Here is a 21,567-nt window from a genome sequence, read left to right on the forward strand (position 1 = left end):
GGCACTCGATAAAGATTGAATAATTTTAATTTGAAAAAGGCCTACCATGAAATAAGATATAAGGGAAGTAGGCCTGCGTCTTTTTTTTTCTGAAATATCTCATGTACGCATTAAGCGTAGACATGCAGACAAAAAAGTATTTTGTTTACAAATTGTAGGATACGTAAACATTCGTTCATCATAAACAATAATCCAAATACAATAACTTTAAGAGAAAAGAAAAGGAACGCAAACATATTTACTTATATACTGATCGAATTAAAGATTAAGCAAACGCCTATATTAGTGTCTTGAATTCTTATTCTTATGGTTTTTAAAAATATTAGTAAGTCATCTTAATCAGCTAGATATCGGTAAGAAGAAACACCAAGTACTTCTTCTATTTGATTTTTTGGAAAGGAAACGAAACACATTTAGTCGGAAATTCCTAATTGTTCTTTGCTTGCATCATTTTATTTTTAAATAGACTGATAGATAATTTAAATGACATTGAACTTCTTTAAAACGTATCTAAAATTACTGTAACTAGTGTAAACACCATTATTTTGTATTATAATAGGTTAACATATACGCACTTATTATCTACTCCTATCAAATATTGGCGATTTAACTTTTTTAATCGTATTCTTTTATGCTATATGCGTATAATTGGAACGATCGAATTACGGATCCGTGTGAAATAGCACTAAAGGTATATTCTTTAACTTTTGGCAACTTGAATATTTATCAGCGAACGTTTCAACTGCGTAGAAACAACGTGCTGTTAAACAATTGTCGATAAGGCTAAAGCTATGGTCCTGTGTCACATGATATGTCGAATAAGTTTCTTTGTTTATGTTCTAGAACCAGGCAAATCATGCTGCAATCTGAATCACGATAAATTCAATCTAGAATTATCATTTATGTCGTTAACAGGAACCTAAATAGGATTTAACAGCGTAATTGATACAACAGCTCTGCATTAAAAATTGATATTCAAAACTGTACTCTGAATAATCGATATACGGAATTATAGCTGTTTTATGTACGTGTTTTATTTGGACAATTAACATGCAGAAATAAACAGGACTCAATTTTTGTTCATAAAATTTGCAATCGGAATGTAATTACTTTGTTTATAGTACGAACCTGCACCATTATTCATAAGAAGTCAGAAAAGTGTTTTGAAATTCAGGCTACTCATAACTGCTTTACAGCATATGGAAAGTATTCAATTCTGTGAGTGCACATTCATTCAGACACTGTATACTGAATGTATTTAACCATTTGATTCATATTACGGAGATAAGATATATCACTTATTTTCAAGCACTGATGTTTTCATATCTACAATTTTCACAGTAGACTTAATGAAATATTTTTACAGAAAGACACTTCATTTAATAAATAAAATTTTGTAAACTCTACAAATTAATGACCAAAATGGAATTTGATAACGTTAAGAATCAAAATAGGATTTCAGTTTTGTTTGCTCTTGAATATTTGTCAGAAGGAATAAATAAGTTTGCAGCCGATGAATTTCAAAACCATCACAATAGACTGGTCAAAATGATGCAACATTTGAATTATTCTCCTTGCGCAAGGTCTTGCAGCAAAATATCGAAAAATGAACAATCATGGTGCAGAACATGTTCTGGGTGGAGAACAACAATACTCAGTTCACATAAAAATCGGTCTTCAATAGGAAAAAAGGGATCTGATTGGTCTAAAATAGATTCTTCAAAATGGCCAACAGATGCAACAGAGGTAGAGAGATGTTACCAACCAGATTGGTCTATAACAATGACAGGTCCAAACGCAGGTGATATTTCAATATTGATTGGAAAATTGATAAACTGCAGTGATATTCGATCATTATTTGCAAACACTGTAGACCCAGACTGCATCAGAGTGATTCGAAATAAGATTGTTCATAATTCAGGTGAAATATCACCTGCCGAGAAAAAACAATACTGTCAACAAATGCTGGACTTTCTGCGGACACCTGAAGTTTGGCTTTACCAAGAGGCGAAAGATGCATGTAGCAAAATTCAATTATTCATGAGATATGATTATATAGAATTAATCAAAAATAAAACTATAGAGAGCCATGAGCTGAATAAATTAAAAGAAAGAATAAAAGCACGTACAACTAGGGTGTATAACCTATCCAGGATATCTACCTTGGTCTTAATTGGAATTTTAGCAGTATCCCTGATTTACGTTGGATTTGAAAGAACATGTTACAGAGTGTCTATCGTATCTGTATGCTTATTACTTGGAGCTTTGCTACTACCGACGATTTACTTAGGATTTTTACAAATCACGAAATCACAACTGTATGCGTACGTTGTCATTTTTATGGACCGATTACTTTTTGTAGAACAACTTGAAGGTAATTGTTACTTCATTTTGCCAACCTTATATAAAGTACCTTATAAAACACACACGCACAAAAGCAGGCACGAACTTTTATGTTAAGCAAAAAGTAAAATAACAAAATTACCTACTATACCCCAAATTTATAGGTTTGAACATGAACATTGTCAATACTGTAGTCCAATATAGAGTAATTTTTCATAAGTACCAGAAAAAATATATAAATTTTACCCAATTTATTATATGAAGTAAAAGTGCTGAAATAAGCAAATATAAATAACGACTTTGGTATATTCATTTAGTCTTCCAAATAAATGTTTCCTTCATCTTGGCCTTGTTTTGTTAGAAATACAATACTTTGTCAGTATAAACAGTAACTAAATGTAATAATTTCTTTTCATTTCTGTAATATATTCTTGAATGTAAAAAACCATACAACATTCCATTTCTATTGTATTACTCAGATGAAATTAGCGGAGACATTTCTATGGTCACAAGAGGCGAATGGAGAGCAAGATTACCAAAAAGTATCGAGTTCATGGAAAAACCTGTGATGAATGTCCTTGTTCACCATACTGCTGGATTACACGGTGAAGACACACAAATGTGTTCTCAGATTGTAAGAAGTATTCAGAACTTGCATATGGACGATAATAGTAGGTTTATTTCCCTTTTATGCTTCTTGTTGATTCGTTGATAGATATTAATGAGGAAGACGAATATTACTATTGAGTTATCTCGTTGTAATTATTTAACAAAAAACGTATCATTTTGATATGCGTTTGGTTATGACAATTAATCATGCTTCCAATAAAAAAAAAATGCTTTCTCAAACCTTTTGGTTAGCATAACTCGAGTTTTGCCCATAGAAACCCTATATTTGTTACAACCACTTTTCATTACTGGTGTTGGTGAATATCGGCCACAAACTAAGGTAGCATTGCCTAAATGGTTATGTTTGTAAATTCTAGTTCAGAAATGATAAAGGGATCTTTAGACTCATATTGACATGTCATCATACAAAGCTGACCTTCGATGGTTTTTGATGATTTATTTAGACACATTTGATTATAAATAAATTTGGTGTATTTACTGTCTTCTGATTGGTTAAAATTATTAGTTTTATTTTCAATGTTGTCAATTTTTATGGCGACACGCCCACTCTGCTGACGTTGTGTATTCATACTTCAACATGTGTGTACGTTGTGATTGTTAATATAAATAATATAACTAGAGGCTCTAAAGAGCCTGTGTCGCTCACCTTGGTCTATGTGAATATTAAACAATGGACACAGATGGATTCATGACAAAATTGTGTTTTGGTGATGGTGATGTGTTTGTAGATCTTACTTTACTAAACATTCTTGCTGCTTACAATTATCTCTCTCTACAACAGTACTTTCTGTGGAAAATGTTATTGAAAATCTTCAAATTTTAAGAAAATTGTTAAAAATTGACTATGAAGGGCAATAACTCCTTAGGAGGCAATTGACTATTTTGGTCATACTGACTTATTTTTAGTTCTTACTTTGCTGTACATTATTGCTGTTTACAGTTTATCTCTATCTATAATAATATTCAAGATAATAACAAAAAAACAGCAAAATTTCCTCAAAATTACCAATTTAGGGGCAGCAACCTAACAACCGATTATCTGATTCATCTGAAAATTCCAGGGCAGATAGATCGTGACCTGATCAACAATTTTACTTCCTGTCAGATTTGCTCTTAATGCTTTGGTTTTTGAGTTATAAGCCAAAAACTGCATTTTACCCCCATGTTTTATTTTTAGCCATGGCGGCCATCTTGGTTTGTTGGCCGAGTTACCGGACACATTTTTTTAACTAGATACCCCAATGATGATTATGGCTAAGTTTGGTAAAATTTGGCCCAGTAGTTTCAGAGGAGAAGATTTTTCTAAAAGATAACTAAGATTTACGAAAAATGGTTAAAAATTGACTATAAAGGGCAATAACTCCTAAATTCATTTCAGGGGCAGCAACCCAACAACGGAGTTTCTGATTCATCCGAAAATTTCAGGGCAGATAGATCTTGACCTGATGAACAATTTTACCCCGTCAGATTTGCTCTAAATGCTTTGGTTTTTGAGTTATAAGCCAAAAACTGCATTTTACCCCTATGTTCTATTTTTAGCCATGGCGGCCATCTTGGTTGGTTGGCCGGGTCACCGGACACATTTTTTAAACTAGATACCCCAATGATGATTATGGCCAAGTTTGGTTAAATTTGGCCCAGTAGTTTCAGAGGAGAAGATTTTTGTAAAAGTTAACGCAGGACGACGACGACGGACGACGACGGACGACGACGACGACGACGGACGCCGGACGCCAAGTGATGAGAAAAGCTCACTTGGCCTTTCGGCCAGGTGAGCTAAAAAGTTCTTTGAGCTTTGTTTTTGATAGAAATTTATTTATAATGAATGGCAATAATTTATTTTGAATTTATTGAACCATAAAATTGATTTTTGACTCTTCACATTTTACATATTCGCGGATTATTCAATGTGAAGAGTCAAAAAATAATTTTATGGTTCAATGAATTAAAAATAAATAATAGCCATTCATTAAGACACTAATACTTGTCATGTATATGTGTCATTTTCAACATTTTAAACCTTGAGCGTTCCTGGTGAAAATTATCGTGAGTACTAGCACAAATATTAATTGTCAAAATCTTGGGTATTAAAACGTTCTTGAATTTACTACTGCTACAGTTTGTTGAGCAGCATCAAATATAAATAGGAATCTGACATGGTCACATGATAATTTTCGATTTCTAGATTATTATTAAAATAAATCAATTATATGATTCATGGAATTCCTATGGGATACGTTTCATTCATATGGTGAGACGTATTTCCAAGACACGATGTAGTTACGATATTGGAGATATCAACAATATCATTTATATATCGATATCAACTTGATCACTATATACCCATTACAAATACTTCACGATTGCCCTGGATCTTCAGTATGTGTCGATATTGTATCGATACCGATGTGCACATAATAACTATTGAACCCAATTTATCTACTTAATGAATAACAGAAAATTGTGCTTGTTCATCTGTAGGTGTCGATATCGAATCGACTTCGACTATTAATTACATTTACTCTTAGCATAATTAGGTTTTATGCATTTGAATATTAATATCGTCGATATCGACTTTAGGGAGCTACCATTTGATTTTTATGGGGGGGCTAGGATGAAATTTGTGTAAAAAAAAGTCAGGATAAACTAGTAAAAAAAAAGGCAGGACCGAATAGAGTAAAAAATAAAAAGGCAGGACAGAGATTACAACTAAAAAAAAAAGCAGGACAAAATTTTTCATCCTAGCCCCCCATAAAAATCAAATGGTAGCTCCCTTATGGCATTTTATTTTCCATAGTCATTTGTTGCTATGAATTTTATAAATTATATGGTTCGCTACTGACGCCCTACGGATCCATAGAGGGTTAGTAAAATCCATAGGGGTGAGGCCGGAGGCCGAATCCCCTCTGGATTACATTCACCCTCTATGGATCCGTAGGGAGTCAGTACTTAACCGTTCAACGAATTTATCGCATGCTGGACTTTTCTGCTGCGTTTTGTTGAAAAATCAACAACGAAACACAACAACATTAATAGATGACGTCACCATTAATGCATCATGAACCCCTATGAAATTTACTAACCCCCTACGGTCTCATAGGAGGTCACCACGTGACGGCGCTTAACCAATCACAATGTAATATTTTACCAGCGGTGCGATAAGTAGCATTACAGTTGCTCTTAGCTCATTATCTAATATGAATATCTAATATGAATGTTAAAGAAATAAATTCTGAAACCTCAAGTTTAATCTGTCAATATCAAACTTTAAAGCTTAAGGTGGTATGGGTGTCTTCCTCCATCTTGGATTGTAAAAAACAGAGAATCAAAGGTCCAGATTTTCCATCAAGTTAGCAAAATTTGATGCAGGAATGCAGATGTTTAATGTACATTTTCATTTAAAAGTACCAATTTATAAGAATATAACTTCTAAATATTGATATTTTTGCAAATGTTAATTATTTTTGGTTGTTTCTATTTTTTTTTTAAATTGGCATTTTAAGGGGAGGTAACGCTAAAAAAGTGCATTTTCTGAAGGATTCTGTATGGAATTTTCCTATTTTGTATTTTAGCCGGAAAAAAACGTACGGTGACCCTATCTTTTCTTTTGATATTCTCAAAGCAGTGTCTGAAAGCTATCTTTTCCTGAAGTATTTAACAATTCTATCATTTTGTTTAGTTTCTAATCACAAAATGGTGTTTTTTCCTGTATAATCCATACAAAATGTGTCAGTTTGTCCCGTCCTGTAGCTTGAGAAAATGCGCGGTGACCTATCATTTTTAATATATTTTTCAACATGTATCAATAGATACAACGTTTTGGCAAAGTATGAACAAATTCTATCATTTTTATTTTAGACTCCCATACCACCTTAATCATCTAGTGCTTATTCATTAAAAGGTAGTAAAAGTAAAAAGTAAAAGACGAAAATTAACAGTTTACTCATAAAGATATAATAATTGTTGATATTTAGACCAATATTTCCTTTAACATTCAATCTCCACGTGTATGTCAAAAATGCACAAATCATCAGTTAAAACTTTTTAATAACTGTTTTACCAGTTTACCGTTTTACATGTGTTGGTATATTCGTTGTTTTCAGTATTGGGTATATATCAACAACTCTCTTAACTAGACCAAATGACATAAAAGTTAGGTTATCGTACAGCCTGAGCAAAACCCATACCGCATTAATAAGCTATAGAGGCCTTGAAATAACAAATGTAAAACAATTCAGAAGTGAAAAACAAACGGCATAATTTATGTTTAAAACAATAAACACGAACAAACAACAACCACTAAATTACAGGCTCCTGACTTGGTACAGACACATACATAATGCGGCGGGATAAATTAACGTTTGTAGGCGCCAACTTTTTCTCCCCAAAAGGTGGTCAGTGGTGTTACAGTACTTGAAAAATGCGATCAATAAACTAGAGGCTCTAAAGAGCCTGTGTCGCTCACCTTGGTCTATGTGCATATTAAACAAAGGACACAGATGGATTCATGACAAAATTGTGTTTTGCTGATAGTGATGTGTTTGTAGATCTTACTTTACTGAACATTCTTGGTACTTAGAATTTTCTCTATCTATAATAAACTTGGACCTTTAGATACAGTGAAAAATATTTTGTAAAAATTTACAAAAATTTACCAAATTAGTGAAAATTGTTAAAAATTGAATAAAATGGGCAACAACTCCTTAAGGGGTCAACTGACGATTTTGGTCATGTTGACTTATTTTTAGATCTTATTTAGCTGAACATTATTGCTGTTTACAAGTTATCTCTATCTATAACAATATTCAAGATAATAACCAAAAACAGCAAAATTTCCTTAAAATTACTAATTCAGGGGCAGCAACCCAACAACAGGTTATCCGATTTATCTGAAAATTTCAAGGCAGATAGATCTTGACCTGTTACACAATTTTACTCCTTGTCAGATTTGCTCTAAATGCTTTGGTTTTTGAGTTATAAGCCCAAAACTGCATTTTACCCCTATGTTCTATTTTTAGCCATGGCGGCCATCTTGGATGGTTGGCCGGGTCACCGGACACATTTTTTAAACAATATACCCCAATGATGATTTTGGCCAAGTTTGGTGTAATTTGGCCAAGTAGTTTCAGAGGAGAAGATGTAAAAGATTACTAAGATTTACGAAAAATGGTTAAAAATTGACTATTAAGGGCAATAACTCCTAAAGGGGTCAACTGACCATTTCGGTCATGTTGACTTATTTGTAAATCTTTTTTTGCTGAACATTATTGCTGTTTACAGTTTATCTCTATCTATAATAATATTCAAGATAATAACCAAAAACAACAAAATTTCATTAAAATTACTTATTCTGGGGCAGCAACCCAAAACCGGGTTGTCCAATTCATCTGAAAATTTCAAGGCAGGTAAATCTTGACCTGATAAACAAATTTACCTCATGTCAGATTTACTCTAAATGCTTTGGTTTTTGAGTTATAAGCCAAAAACTGCATTTTACCCAAGGTTCTATTTTTAGCCATGGCGGCCATCTTGATTGAATGGCTGGGTCACTGGACACATTTTTCAAACTACATACCCCAAAGATGGTTGTGGCAAAGTTTGGATTGATTTGGCCAAGTAGTTTCAGAGGAGAAGATTTTTGTAAAAGATAACTAAGATTTACGAAAAATGGTTAAAAATTGACTATAAAGGGCAATAACTCCTAAAGGGGTCAACTGACCATTTCGGTCATGTTGACTTATTTGTAAATATTACTTTGCTGAACAATATTGCTGTTTACAGTTTATCTCTATCTATAATAATATTCAAGATAATAACCAAAAACAGCAAAATTTCCTTAAAATTACTAATTCAGGGGCAGCAACCCAACAACAGGTTATCCGATTTATCTGAAAATTTCAGGGCAGATAGATCTTGACCTGTTACACAAGTTTACCCCTTGTCAGATTTGCTCTAAATGCTTTGGTTTTTGAGTTATAAGCCAAAAACTGCATTTTACCCCTATGTTCTATTTTTAGCCATGGCGGCCATCTTGGATGGTTGGCCGGGTCACCGGACACATTTTTTAAACTAGATACCCCAATGATGATTTTGGCCAAGTTTGGTGTAATTTGGCCCTGTAGTTTCAGAGGAGAAGATTTTTGTAAAAGTTAACGACGCCAGACGACGACGGACGACGGACGACAGACGACGGACGACGGACGACGGACGCCAAGTGATGGGAAAAGCTCACTTGGCCCTTTGAGCCAGGTGAGCTAAAAAGGGTTAACAAATCAAATCAATAGTTACCAAGCATATAAAAACCTTTAAAAAACCCAAAACACCCAAAATATATTGACATATGGGTACATCTTTTACATGATTGTATGATGAAAACTATATGTCTTTATCTTAATTAGTTAATACTTATAATTGTATTTATGTTCTACTTCGCTATGCTCTTTCGAACATACAGTCTTAACTATGTGTAAATAAAAAAAAATAAAAAAATAGCAATATGGGATTAGAGATTGCACTGATCAGTTTAATGATAAACATGCCAATTCTGTGAACATGGTCTCCAAAGCTCCGAATAAATGGTACATAATCTACAAATACAAAAATGTTCAATCAGAAAAATGTTAATGAATGCAAAATATACGTGTCGATCTGATAGGTGAACTTTTCTCCACTAGAGAAACGACGATGGAAGTTTTTAACTATCTTTACTGGCTATACAGCCATTGCACGGTCGGTAATTAAGAGAGAAAGGCGCGAAATATTTAACATGTTTTGATTCGAGCGTCACTGACGAGTCTTTTGTAGACGAAACGCGCGTCTGCCGTTTATATAAAATTTTAATTATTTGTAACCACTGGGTCGATGCCACTGCTGGTGGAGATTTATATTTCCCCGAGTGTATCACCAGTCCAGTAGTCAGCACTTCAGTGTTGACTTGAGTTATCATTTATATGTTCATAATTCTAAATTAACTGTTAACAAAACTTTGATTTTTTGAAATACTAAGGCTTTTCTACCTCAGGTTAACATGTTTTGATTCGAGCGTCACTGATGAGTCTTTTGTAGACGAAACGCGCGTCTGGCGTATATATAAAATTTGAATCCTGGTATCTAGGATGAGTTTATTTGTAAGGAAACCTATGGGTATGCAAATATTCATATGCCAAATCAAGAAAGGAATGAAAATAAAATATATCTTAATTGATTCAACAATTTTAACACCACTGCTTCCTGACGGAAGATCACTCAAATAGTATTTTTTTCAAGTAATGTACTGTGAAATTTTCTATATTGTTATATGGCAAGCAAAAAGTACAGTTACCCCGTTTGTGCTTTTTATTTTTATTTCTGGAACCTTTTAAAGAACTAGTATAGTGATGTTGTTGTTTTATTTTCTTTATTATATATTTCGAATACATATTTTAGAATGGGATGATGTTGGTTATAACTTTTTGATTGGAGAAGATGGTTGTGTGTACGAGGGAAGAGGCTGGAATAAAGTTGGTGCCCATACCTTAGGATGGAATAAAAATTCAGTTGCTTTTGCGTTTCTGGGAAATTACAATGATAGAAGACCAAAACCACTAGCGTTGAAGGCTTTAAGAGGTGCAATTTCCTATGGTATCAAGAATGGACATATTTCACCATACTATACACTTTATGGACATAGAGACAAACGCCCAACTGATAGTCCAGGAAACTATCTTTATGCTGAAATCAGAAATTTCAAACATTTTCACCATAAATGAGTAACATATGAACGCTTCCTGCTGACTTTAGCTGAAACAATCTCATTATTTCTGAGTTAAGTTTTTATGTTTTAAAATAAAAAACCAATGCTAGTTATACTATTTCTTGCCCATCAAACATTTTGACATAAAAAAAAACATCAAAAAAGGAAAGCAAGTTGAAAATATTTCCCTCTGAACCGAGTAAGTTATCTCAGTGAAATAAATGTTATATAATACATGTATATAGTGACGTAAAGCGCCGTAGTTAGCAGATGAGCAAGTCACCGACTGAATTTGGATACAGTTTTACTTAGAAGTGTTTTACCCAAATAAGGGTATATAGTAAAATTAGACTATACGTTTAATATTTCACTTAAATACACAACGGTATAACTTTAAAATTATCACATATTAAATACTTGTGTGATTTTTAACATGTTAGATGCCGATAAAGGCGTGTGACATAACAGAAAATGTTTAATTAATAAAGTCTAATTAGTCGCTAAAATACTGTGCCCAAGCTAGCCGCACATACTAAATGTTTTTTACATGCACACGCATAAAAATTGCGGTTTTTATCCAACGCAATCATAGGTTTGAACGTAGTTTTTAATTAAGACTTGTTTATATTTTTTCGTTTGGGCTTGTATCATATTTTCCCTCCGGTTTGAATACGTGTAACATACAAAAAGACATAATATTCTAAAAGAATATTTAACGAATTTAAAAGAAGAAAAAAATACACAAACAGACGAAATAAATAAAGAGATAAAAATATCACGAACAATGAACTGATTGAAGAGCTTATAAATAAAAAAGAGGAAACAATACAAACAAACAGAAAGAAGAAAAAGATAAAACCGATTGTATGAACAGGTGTCGTATCCCAATAAGAGAAATCAAATTGGAACTATTCTACATATTATAAAGGAGGAAACATATAGGCTAGGGATACCTGATGAGGATAAGCCTAGGTCAACATGACCATAACCGAAACAGCCTTTTTTTAGTATACACACAATAATTCTACTACAATTATGCAATTGTGAATTTCTAGAAAAATATGGAAATAAATGCAGAATAATGTATAATTCCATAACCGGAAATATTTATCATACACTGAGTAAACCAGCTCTTAATTACTCTAAATGTATGCACATAGGAAAACGAAGGATTATGATAAGATATACTGGATTGGTACTATTTAACATTTATTTTAACATATGATCCGTTCTTTCTATATTGACTCTTTCAAAAAAAATTCAAGAGTCTGTCTAAAATTGAGGGTAAATGGCCTTCCAAATACCGTTTCGATCCCTAACATCACTAAAGAGACATTTATTGTCGAAATCCGGATCTGGTGTACTAAAAATATTGATACCTCATGTTTGTGGCATAACATCTTGGCCAAGAGTTTATTGTTTTCTGTTTAGTATTAAATTTATATTAAGATCCATTTTGTTACATCTTGTGATCAATTTTATTTGGCAATCGTCAATGGCAGTCAGCAGGGTTATAGAACATCAGTTGTTCGACCTGTTAGTCAAATGCGATTTGTTTAAATATACATTTTCACTTCTTTGGTCTTTTGGAAAATGTTGTTTTTGCTGTATTTTAGACCCTTCTACAACGAAATTTGTTTTACATGCACACGTATACAATTTTTTTTTGCGGTTTTTATCCAACGCAATCATAGGTTTGACCGTAGTTTTCAATTTAGACTTGTTTATATACTCCTATATATATATACTAATATATGAAAACTTGTTTCTTATTTGTGCTTGTAACTCTGTATATTGTATTGTTTATTATATTTGTAAATTAATAATATTATAATGATATTATATTATGCTCCTTGTGAGCCCATTTTATGGAAACAACTCATCTTCTTCTTCTTCTTCTTCTATATGAGCTATTGCTCGTAGTGTACGATACCCTCCTGAGTACTCAAGAAAAAAATCCATTTTGGTCTAAACATTCAAACATTTATCATATTGTGATCCAAAAGGCGCTTCATCTTCATTTGGTATTTGGAGGTTGCGGAACGGGGCAGCTGGTGGATAAGTTCTATTTTAAATTTTTTATATCATTGAAACGAAACTTCATGTGGCTGTCTTTGTACCAATATATCCTCTTGACATACAAAACTATGACATCTATTTATCTAAAAAATACATGGGTCACAAACATATTTCAATTATTCATTCTAGATCGAGTTATTAGCTCTTTGAATACATGTATAATAATTGTTTAATATTTGAATGACATTAAATGATTGATAAATCGTAAAGTTCCCACACCGCGTCTGTATCAACCTGGTAAACCAAAGTTCTGTATTTTAAAACAAAACTGCAGAAAAGTAAGACAACTATGATATACCAATCATTAGCTTTTTTTTCGAGAAACCCCAAAACTCAGTTACATTCTCTAAAATATAACCCCTAAAAATGGTTTTAAACTGATAAATACACCTTATAGGTGTAATACCACCAAATCATGGTACGTCACATCCGCGAAAGTAGGTCGAAAAAAAACATTCCCTTGAATTTGACAGTTGTAGGTAATTAATCCTACATTTTATTGCAGTAACACCTTTTCTGTGTCATAAACATATGTCTTGGGTATTTCAAAACACCATTATTTTTTATTTGGGATTTCTATAGAAAATTTTGTAATCTTGAGGTTACATGGTGACTAAACCTTGTACACAGATAAAATAAGGGGAGACATTTGATTGGTTAACTTCCAATGATGGTTATTTTCTTATATGCAATGAAATGTTATGTGAATTTTTTTCTATAGAACTGGACAGGATAAAACTTTACTCATGCCAAGTATTTCTTTATTTGAAACAAGGATAAATTCTGCACATTTTTTTTGAAAAGTGCAAATTTAACAAAGACTAATAGGGGAAAATCAATGGTGGTATTACACCTATATAAGAATGCCAGATTTTGATTGGTTGGTAGCCAGTGTATTTTTCGCATATTCTAACATTTTTCCTCATTTCAAACGAATTTGCCTGTTTTTCACCACTGCCGATGAATATGCTTCAAATACCATGGTATTTGCCATTTTGAATATTCCTTTTTTACCCTCGCGAGCATATTCGCGCCAAATTTTTGGGATATAACGTTACATAAAGAAAGAGAGTTAACACGTATTAGTACATGTATAATTCCCGCGGTGCTATACTAATATCCACTTTAAATATTCATCATCAAAATTATGCATAAACATGTTTATGAATTTCAGCCTATAAGTAAAAAACAAGATTTAACTTTACCTGTACAGAGAGTTTGAGTCGATATCTATTCGGTGTAATTAAACAGATATAGAATCATATTCAAAACAGTGTGGCTGTGGCCATTGATTGACGACCTAGATTATTCCATTGACTGGGACAGATTAGGTGAACGTTTGTCTGTAACGACCACTGCTCACTACTTACTTATTATAGAATTTAAACTGTGGGGTAACCAAAGTTCTTAACGTCTTCAATAATAAAATAATTCGAAAAATTAATCAGGAATAACCTTTATGTTTTGATTTATATTATTGATATAAATCATAACATCGTGTTATTCCTGATTAATTTTTCGAATTAACTTAATTTAGGTGTTGAGAACCTTTGGTGACCCCACAGTTTAAGTGTCTTTAACAAGTACATAGTGAGCAGTGGTCGTTACAGACAAACGTTCACATAATCTGTCCCAGTCAATGGGATAATTTAGGTCGTCAATCAATGGCCACAGCCACACTGTTTTGAATATGATTCTCTCATGTTATGGAGAGGTATTTGCGAAAAATACCAGTCTTGGGACCGAATTTCCCCCGCCTAGCGGCTCGGGAAATTTAACAGTCCCTTGACTGGTATTTTTCGCAAATACCCCTCCATAACATGATATCATAACTGGAATTACCACGATCCCAATATGGCGACGGTAGAAATAGGTAAAATCTTTTCAGTCATTTCTCTCAAATGCAGCTCGTTGCTGTCACGAGCAACTCATCATCTTTATTGTGACAACACCGGTCTTCATTTGAGAAAAATGACTGAAAGTTTTTTACTTATTTCTGCCGTTGCCATATTGGGATCGTCGTAATTCCAGTTACGATTATCTGTTTAACACCAGTGTTAAACAAGTCTCTATAAAAAGACTGGAAAAACACATGTAAGCAAAGGTTAATTAGATTAATCAAAACAGTCTGAGCTCAAATTGGTTGGTCAATCGAAGTGCATTTAATATTTGATATGAAGTTAAGTGGTCGGACAAGGCCACTCTCACAAAATTTCATAATAAATCTTATTTAAAGTATTGACCTACCTTTACAGTATGTTATATGCTTGGTTAACAAGTATGTATCATAATACACTATAAATAGTAAACATTTACATAAACAGCATTGATTATTTACGTCTGTCGTTGTGTGTGTGTTAGACAAGCTCGTATTTCCGGTACTAAATGTAACTACATCATGTACACTTGTAATATACTTTTGGAATTGTAATTTATTCATCAAAATGGCGCAAATGCAGTTTGACGATATAAAGAAACAAAATATGATGTCAGTATTATTTTCTCTGGAATATGTGGTCGATGGAATAAGTAAATTTACAGAAGATGAATTTAAACTGCATCATATAAGACTTGTGACCATGCTAAATCATATGAATCTACCTCCTTGTACAGGTACAGTGTCTTGTAGTATACTATTAAAAAAAGATCTACGAAACTGGTGCCAAACGTGTTTGCAATGGAGAACAACTATACTATCTTCGCATAAACATAGGTCTTGGATAAAACCTGATTGGTCTAAGATAAATTCTTCAGAATGGCCAACTGATTCAAAAGAAGTTGAAAAATGCTACAACCCTAATTGGTGCAGTAGTATGAAAGGTACAAGTCCAAATCCCAACGATATCTCTGTACTTGTTGGAAAACTAATGAATTGCACCGATATAAACGCGTTATTCCAAAACTACAGAGTAGGTCCAGAGAGAATAAATGAGATCCGCAACAAAGTATTTCATAATTTACGGGATGTAAAAACAGATGAAAAAGACCAATACTGTCAAGATATGCTTGATTTTCTACAAACTCCCTGCGTTTGGTCGTATAAAGAGGCGAAAGACGCTTATGTTAAAATTCAGATATTTAAAGAAAAAAAATATATCGACATTATTAAAGACAATATAATCGAAGAACAGGAAATAAACAAAATGGAGGAAAGGATATCATCGCATGGATTATCATGTCACAATATTTCAATAGCAATGGTGGTATCAGTTTTGGTATTAGTTTTAGCCATTCTAATACCCGTGGTTTATTTAGGCTTCCAAGAACTAGCGAAAACTCAGTACCACATATATTTTGTTACTTATATGGAAAAACTACTTTTTGGAAATAGATTACAAGGTATATATACTACTTAACTTTTTCTTAAATGTATATATATATTTATATTTCAAATATTAAATATAACTTTCACTTTCTGTGTTGCAAATAATTTTTTCAATTTCAGAAATAGAAATTATGTATTTATATTAACCATGTTAACGAGAATACATGTCCTTCATATAAAAAATCTTGGGAAATATTATATAAGTGGGTTTATCAAAGGTGTCCGAGAACTTTGGAAATATCCTAGCAACTTATGTGGCTTTTTATTTAAAAATAGTCTAAAAGTGGTCCTAACTTTGGGGTATATTGTAGGATGGTAAATTTATAAACAAGTACGTACACTGCCTATATATACGTGTTCAAATAATAAAATCAAAAGTATACTTCTGATTAATGTGCTCGACTGATGTATTTCTTATTCCATTGTTTTCAGTTTAAATGCTAAGTGAACATGGTAAACGTTAAAATGAAATCACCTCCAAACCAACGAAACAGCTGATTATAGTTTTGATTATGGAGAGATAAAAATGAACTCTTATTGATTCCTGTATTATAAAGACATGATTGTTGTTTGTTTTATTCAGAGGTGATAGTATGTGACAATACTTCCCTGGTTACACGAAATGAATGGGCTGCTAGGCCTCCACGGAAAACAGAGCTGCAATCGATTCCCGTAATGAATGTCTTCATACATAACACTGCAGGACACCATTGTGAACAACAGACGGAATGTGCACAGACTGCCAGAGCTATTCAAAATTTCCATATGGACGGAAACAGTATTTCTATTTTATATACTAGTTACTTTAAAGGATACACATATATATGGTTGTTAGTTAGATTAGCACTGATGTCTGGATGTATAACGAAAACATCGGCTTCAAGTTCATTATTATGCTTTGCATAAGCTATTTATTGGAAAAACAAAATCAGAAAAAAGATACAGAAGATGCACTCCATTATAAATGAATGTGTCCGCACCTCCCTTTTTAACGATTTCACCCTTCTCAAGGGAGATATAAAAAAAAGAAGATGTGGTATGATTGCCTATGAGACAACTACTCACAAGAGACCGAATGACACAGGAATTAGCTGGTATAATTTCTCGTGCGGCCTTTAACAATGACCAAAGACTTACCGCATATTCAGGTACAAAATGCCCCGAAATGACAAATGTGTTAAATAATTCAAATGAGAAAACTGAACCAGTATATATTTGTTATGGGGCCAGCTGAAGGACGCCTCCGGGTGCGAGAGTTTCTCGTTGCATTGAAGACCTGTTGGTGACCTTCTGCTGTTGTCTGCTCTATGTTCGGGTTGTTGTCTCTTTGGCACATTCCCCATTTCCATTCTCAATTTTATGATGGTATGATACTAAACCCCTCACGGGGAGGATTGTGCCTGATATTCATATGATGAAGACATAATTTTTCAATCAGTTTAATTGAGGTCCGGAGCTGGCATGTCAATTAACTGCTAGTAGTCTGATGTTATTTATGTATTATTGTCATTTTGTTTATTTTCTTTGGTTACATCTTTTGACATCAGACTCGGACTTCTCTTGAACTGAATTTTAATGTGCGTATTGTTATACGTTTACTTTTCTGCATTGGCTAGAGGTATAAGGGGAGGGTTGAGATCTCACAAACATGTTTAACCCCGCCGCATTTTTGCGCCTGTCCCAAGTCAGGAGCCTCTGGCCTTTGTTAGTCTTGTATTATTTTAACTTTTAGTTTCTTGTGTACAATTTGGAGTTTAGTATGGTGTTCATTATCACTGAACCAGTATATATTTGTTATGGGGCCAGCTGAAGGACGCCTCCGGGTGCGAGAATTTCTCGTTGCATTGAAGACCTGTAGGTGACCTTCTGCTGTTGTCTGCTCTATGTTCGGGTTGTTGTCTCTTTGGCACATTCCCCATTTCCATTCTCAATTCTATGTTATACACAGTGTATGAATACCAAATTGATACATAGAAATCTGTCAAATTCTTTTTCACTGATTCGACAAGTGAGCCATCATAAAGAAGTATTTCGTTGACTGACTCTGCCAACAGGTTAACCCGATCGTACGATCCAAAATGAGTTTTCGTTTTCTTACTTAAGTTATTCCTCTATCAAATCGAAATGTTATGAAACTCATATACAGAATGCTTATTATCACAAACACAATCTTGGTAGTGTCGTTTTAACTATAATGTACTAAATAAATTCGCTATAAATTATTTCGTCCTATTTATTTTACAGATTGGGATGATATTGCGTACAATTTCATGATTGGAGAAGACGGACGAGTATACGAAGGCAGAGGATGGGATAAAGTTGGCGCTCATACCTTAGGATGGAACAAAAATTCAATAGCATTTGCTTTTTTTGGAAATTTTAATGACAGAAAACCGAAACCAATTGCATTGGAGGCATTGCAAAATATAATCTCTTGTGGAATGAAAGACGGTAAAATTTCTCCACACTACACGCTTTATGGACACAGGGACAAGCGTCCAACAGATAGCCCAGGACATCATCTTTACGCTGAAATTAGATATTTCAAACATTTTCATAATAAACCAGAGAAATATAAACAATGATAATGCAAAGAATACAATATTACGGGGTGAACATCAAGAATTTAGTACTATAAGAAACAATGTGAAATGCAAAAGAACATGTCTTGTTTTGTTACACTGAATCTTTTTTCATTTAGTCATAGTTTAAAGTTAAAGAAACTGATATTGGTCTGTTAACCTATGCATATAGTGTTTCGACGTACTATCATGACTATCGTGGTTTTTTTTTTTTTTATAGCAGTGTATTTTGATACATGAACAATATCAAAAATATAATTGCCAAATCATTAGAACTTTTTTGTTAGCTTTAAAGCTTATAGGAGATTGTTCTCTGACAGTGAAACGATTCTTAGATTCCAATTAAAGTGCAATCAACAAGCAAACAATACGATTAATCTTCAAAAGGATGTTTTGATTTTTAATATTTATAGTAGATAGTTCGTTCGACGAGTGAGCCTCATAGGATACGATTGTTTTCTTCAAGCGGATGTTTTAATATCATTTAGAATCGATTTCATAACAGTGGGGCTGTGGACATTGATCGGCGCACTTTAATATCCCATTGACTGGGACAGATTAGGTGAACGTTCGTCTATAACGCCCATTCAGTCCGGAATGCGGTTCGATAAAATTGCTCCCCTTGTTTATTTCGCTCTCCTGTCAAAACATGTAATTTCGATACCTCCAATGGTAGACGCTACAGTGATGGGTGTCGTCAAGAAAGGTATGATTAATGGAATCAGCTAGGAATTAGACGATCACCATTGGTATAGGTGAGTTGTTTAATAGTTGTTGCTTTGGGATATATGCATGTTTTGGATTAATTCATAATCAGGAAAAGCTGGAAAGAAAGAAACGTGTTGCTACGTGAACCCGGAAAGGCCGGGACGAATTTTAAAAAAAATCTAGAGACGATCGTTCTGAGTGTGCCACCTTCACACATTCAAACGTGTACACAAACACAGTATTCCCTATCTATGTAATGTGTTTTCATAATTATGTGATATAGGGCAAAAAAAGGTAGCAGTTTTTTGTGTCTTGTTGTTAAGCATTGCCAGGGGAGATGTTATTTTTCAAGGTGTGTTTGATAGGTTTGTTACATTGTAACATTACATAATACACACTCATAAAGTGGATTAAAATAGCCTCCCACACTCAATTAACTGAATTTCAATTATTCTATTTACCGTAATGCTATTATAATATTATAAGACTTCGGAGGTTCATATCACTTATATTCAACGTTTGTATATCGGATTTTTTTTACTATTGATGTTGAACGGTTCATAGTAAAAAAAAAAATCCGACAAAACCGTTGAATGTAAATGGTATGAACCTCAGAAGTCTTATATATTGTCCTTTAATATAAGACCGGAGGTTCATATCATTTACATTCAACATTTTGTATCGAAATTTTGTTTACTATCAATGTTGATCGGTTCAACATTGGTAGTTAAAAAAAATCCGATAAAAATTAACGTTCAACATTGATTATTGTTGATAGGAACAAAAAATCCGATAAACATGTTGAATGTAAATGATATGAAACTCTGAAGCCTTACATTATAGGACTATCGTTTATTAGTTCTTCGTCCTAACTAAATGTTTTTCAGTGTGGTGTATATTACAAAAAAAAGGGGGGAGGGGGCTTTTAAAAACACCAAAATACCTTAACAATCCTACAATATCTGTTTACAGAATGAGAGAGATATTTCGTATTCTAAAACTAATTTTTCACACATGTTTGTTAGATATGTTGAAAATACAGACAAATGTTTAGTACGTATATTCATCCCCTCTTTTTCAATTCATTAGTTCAAGATACAGCTCTGAAGAATATGCAATAACCTAACATTGATAATTTAGCTATAAACAATAAATTCAGTACATTTTTCTAACAAGTGAAGACCAATGAAAACAGTTGATATGATTTGAAAACATGGCCAATTAAGTAGGATCTTGTGGTTTCGTACTCGTAGACATAAATGATAATTCAACATTTTCGATTCATATTTTTCTTTATTTCATATTCTAGTATATTCAATAACATGTTTATATTTTGTGATGCATCTGATGTATAAATCCAGTGGCAGATCCAGGAAAGAGCTCTTGGTTCTGATCCGTTTGTACGGGGAACATGTGGTTGCAACCCCCTCTTTAATTGCCTATTCGATTTTTTGTTTGCAGTGTCGAAAAGGGAGATAGACAGCAGTTTTATCAAGAAGTTATGTGAAAGTTCCGCTATACATCTGACAGTCAGGAATTATTCTGAAGTACACATGTCGACCAGTGGCATGGAACAGAGAGGAGAGGTTTTAAAGTACCAGATGCTTATCTAAGATTCCAATTTGAACTAAAGAAAACAATATATAAAGATATGTAGGAGAAATAATCTATATGAATAAAGTTATGCCACAAAAGGAACTTGTTTTTTTATATACAGAATTTGTCAAACGTATCCATAACAGAAGATATGTGAATGCATCCTTCATAGTCTTGTAATACTGATGGTAATAATTTATATAATTTCTGAGATGATATAGCAGTGCCATTGGTTTCCCCTTTCTCCTTTTTCAAAGAACTTGATCATCTGAACTCTTTATTTTTTTTAAATTGGAGCCCTGTTAAAGAACAGTTAAAAGAGCATATGCTTAATTTTCGTTATCTTTTAGAATCATCATTTAAAAAAAAAATAAAACAGGTTGTACATTCTACATAAAATATGCCAGTCAACCGTAAATGTTAACACCCAAAAAAGTCTTTAAGTATATTCATTTTTCAACTTACAAAATATGTCAAAGGTTTAAGCATCCAAAACATTATCATGTGACTTGAGTTTTTGATTTGTCAATATCAAGCTCGATATTTTCCATAACATCATAATAGTTCCGTTT

General features: G+C 33.1%; 1 protein-coding gene across 1 annotated transcript; it reads left to right on the plus strand.

Moving 5' to 3' along the window:
- The first annotated feature begins 548 nt into the window (after nucleotides 1–548).
- Nucleotides 549–21,096, plus strand: LOC139510916 (uncharacterized). Its single transcript, XM_071297466.1, has 7 exons — nucleotides 549–2,374; nucleotides 2,823–3,014; nucleotides 10,399–10,719; nucleotides 15,122–16,123; nucleotides 16,693–16,887; nucleotides 18,354–19,446; nucleotides 20,861–21,096. Exons 1-6 carry the CDS (start codon nucleotides 1,414–1,416, stop codon nucleotides 18,692–18,694), a joined length of 3,012 nt encoding a protein of 1,003 aa, XP_071153567.1. The 5' UTR covers nucleotides 549–1,413; the 3' UTR covers nucleotides 18,695–19,446; nucleotides 20,861–21,096.
- The last annotated feature ends 471 nt before the right edge of the window (nucleotides 21,097–21,567 follow it).

Source organism: Mytilus edulis, chromosome 2 (genome assembly GCF_963676685.1).
Source record: "Mytilus edulis chromosome 2, xbMytEdul2.2, whole genome shotgun sequence".
Taxonomy (NCBI): Eukaryota; Metazoa; Mollusca; class Bivalvia; order Mytilida; family Mytilidae; genus Mytilus; species Mytilus edulis.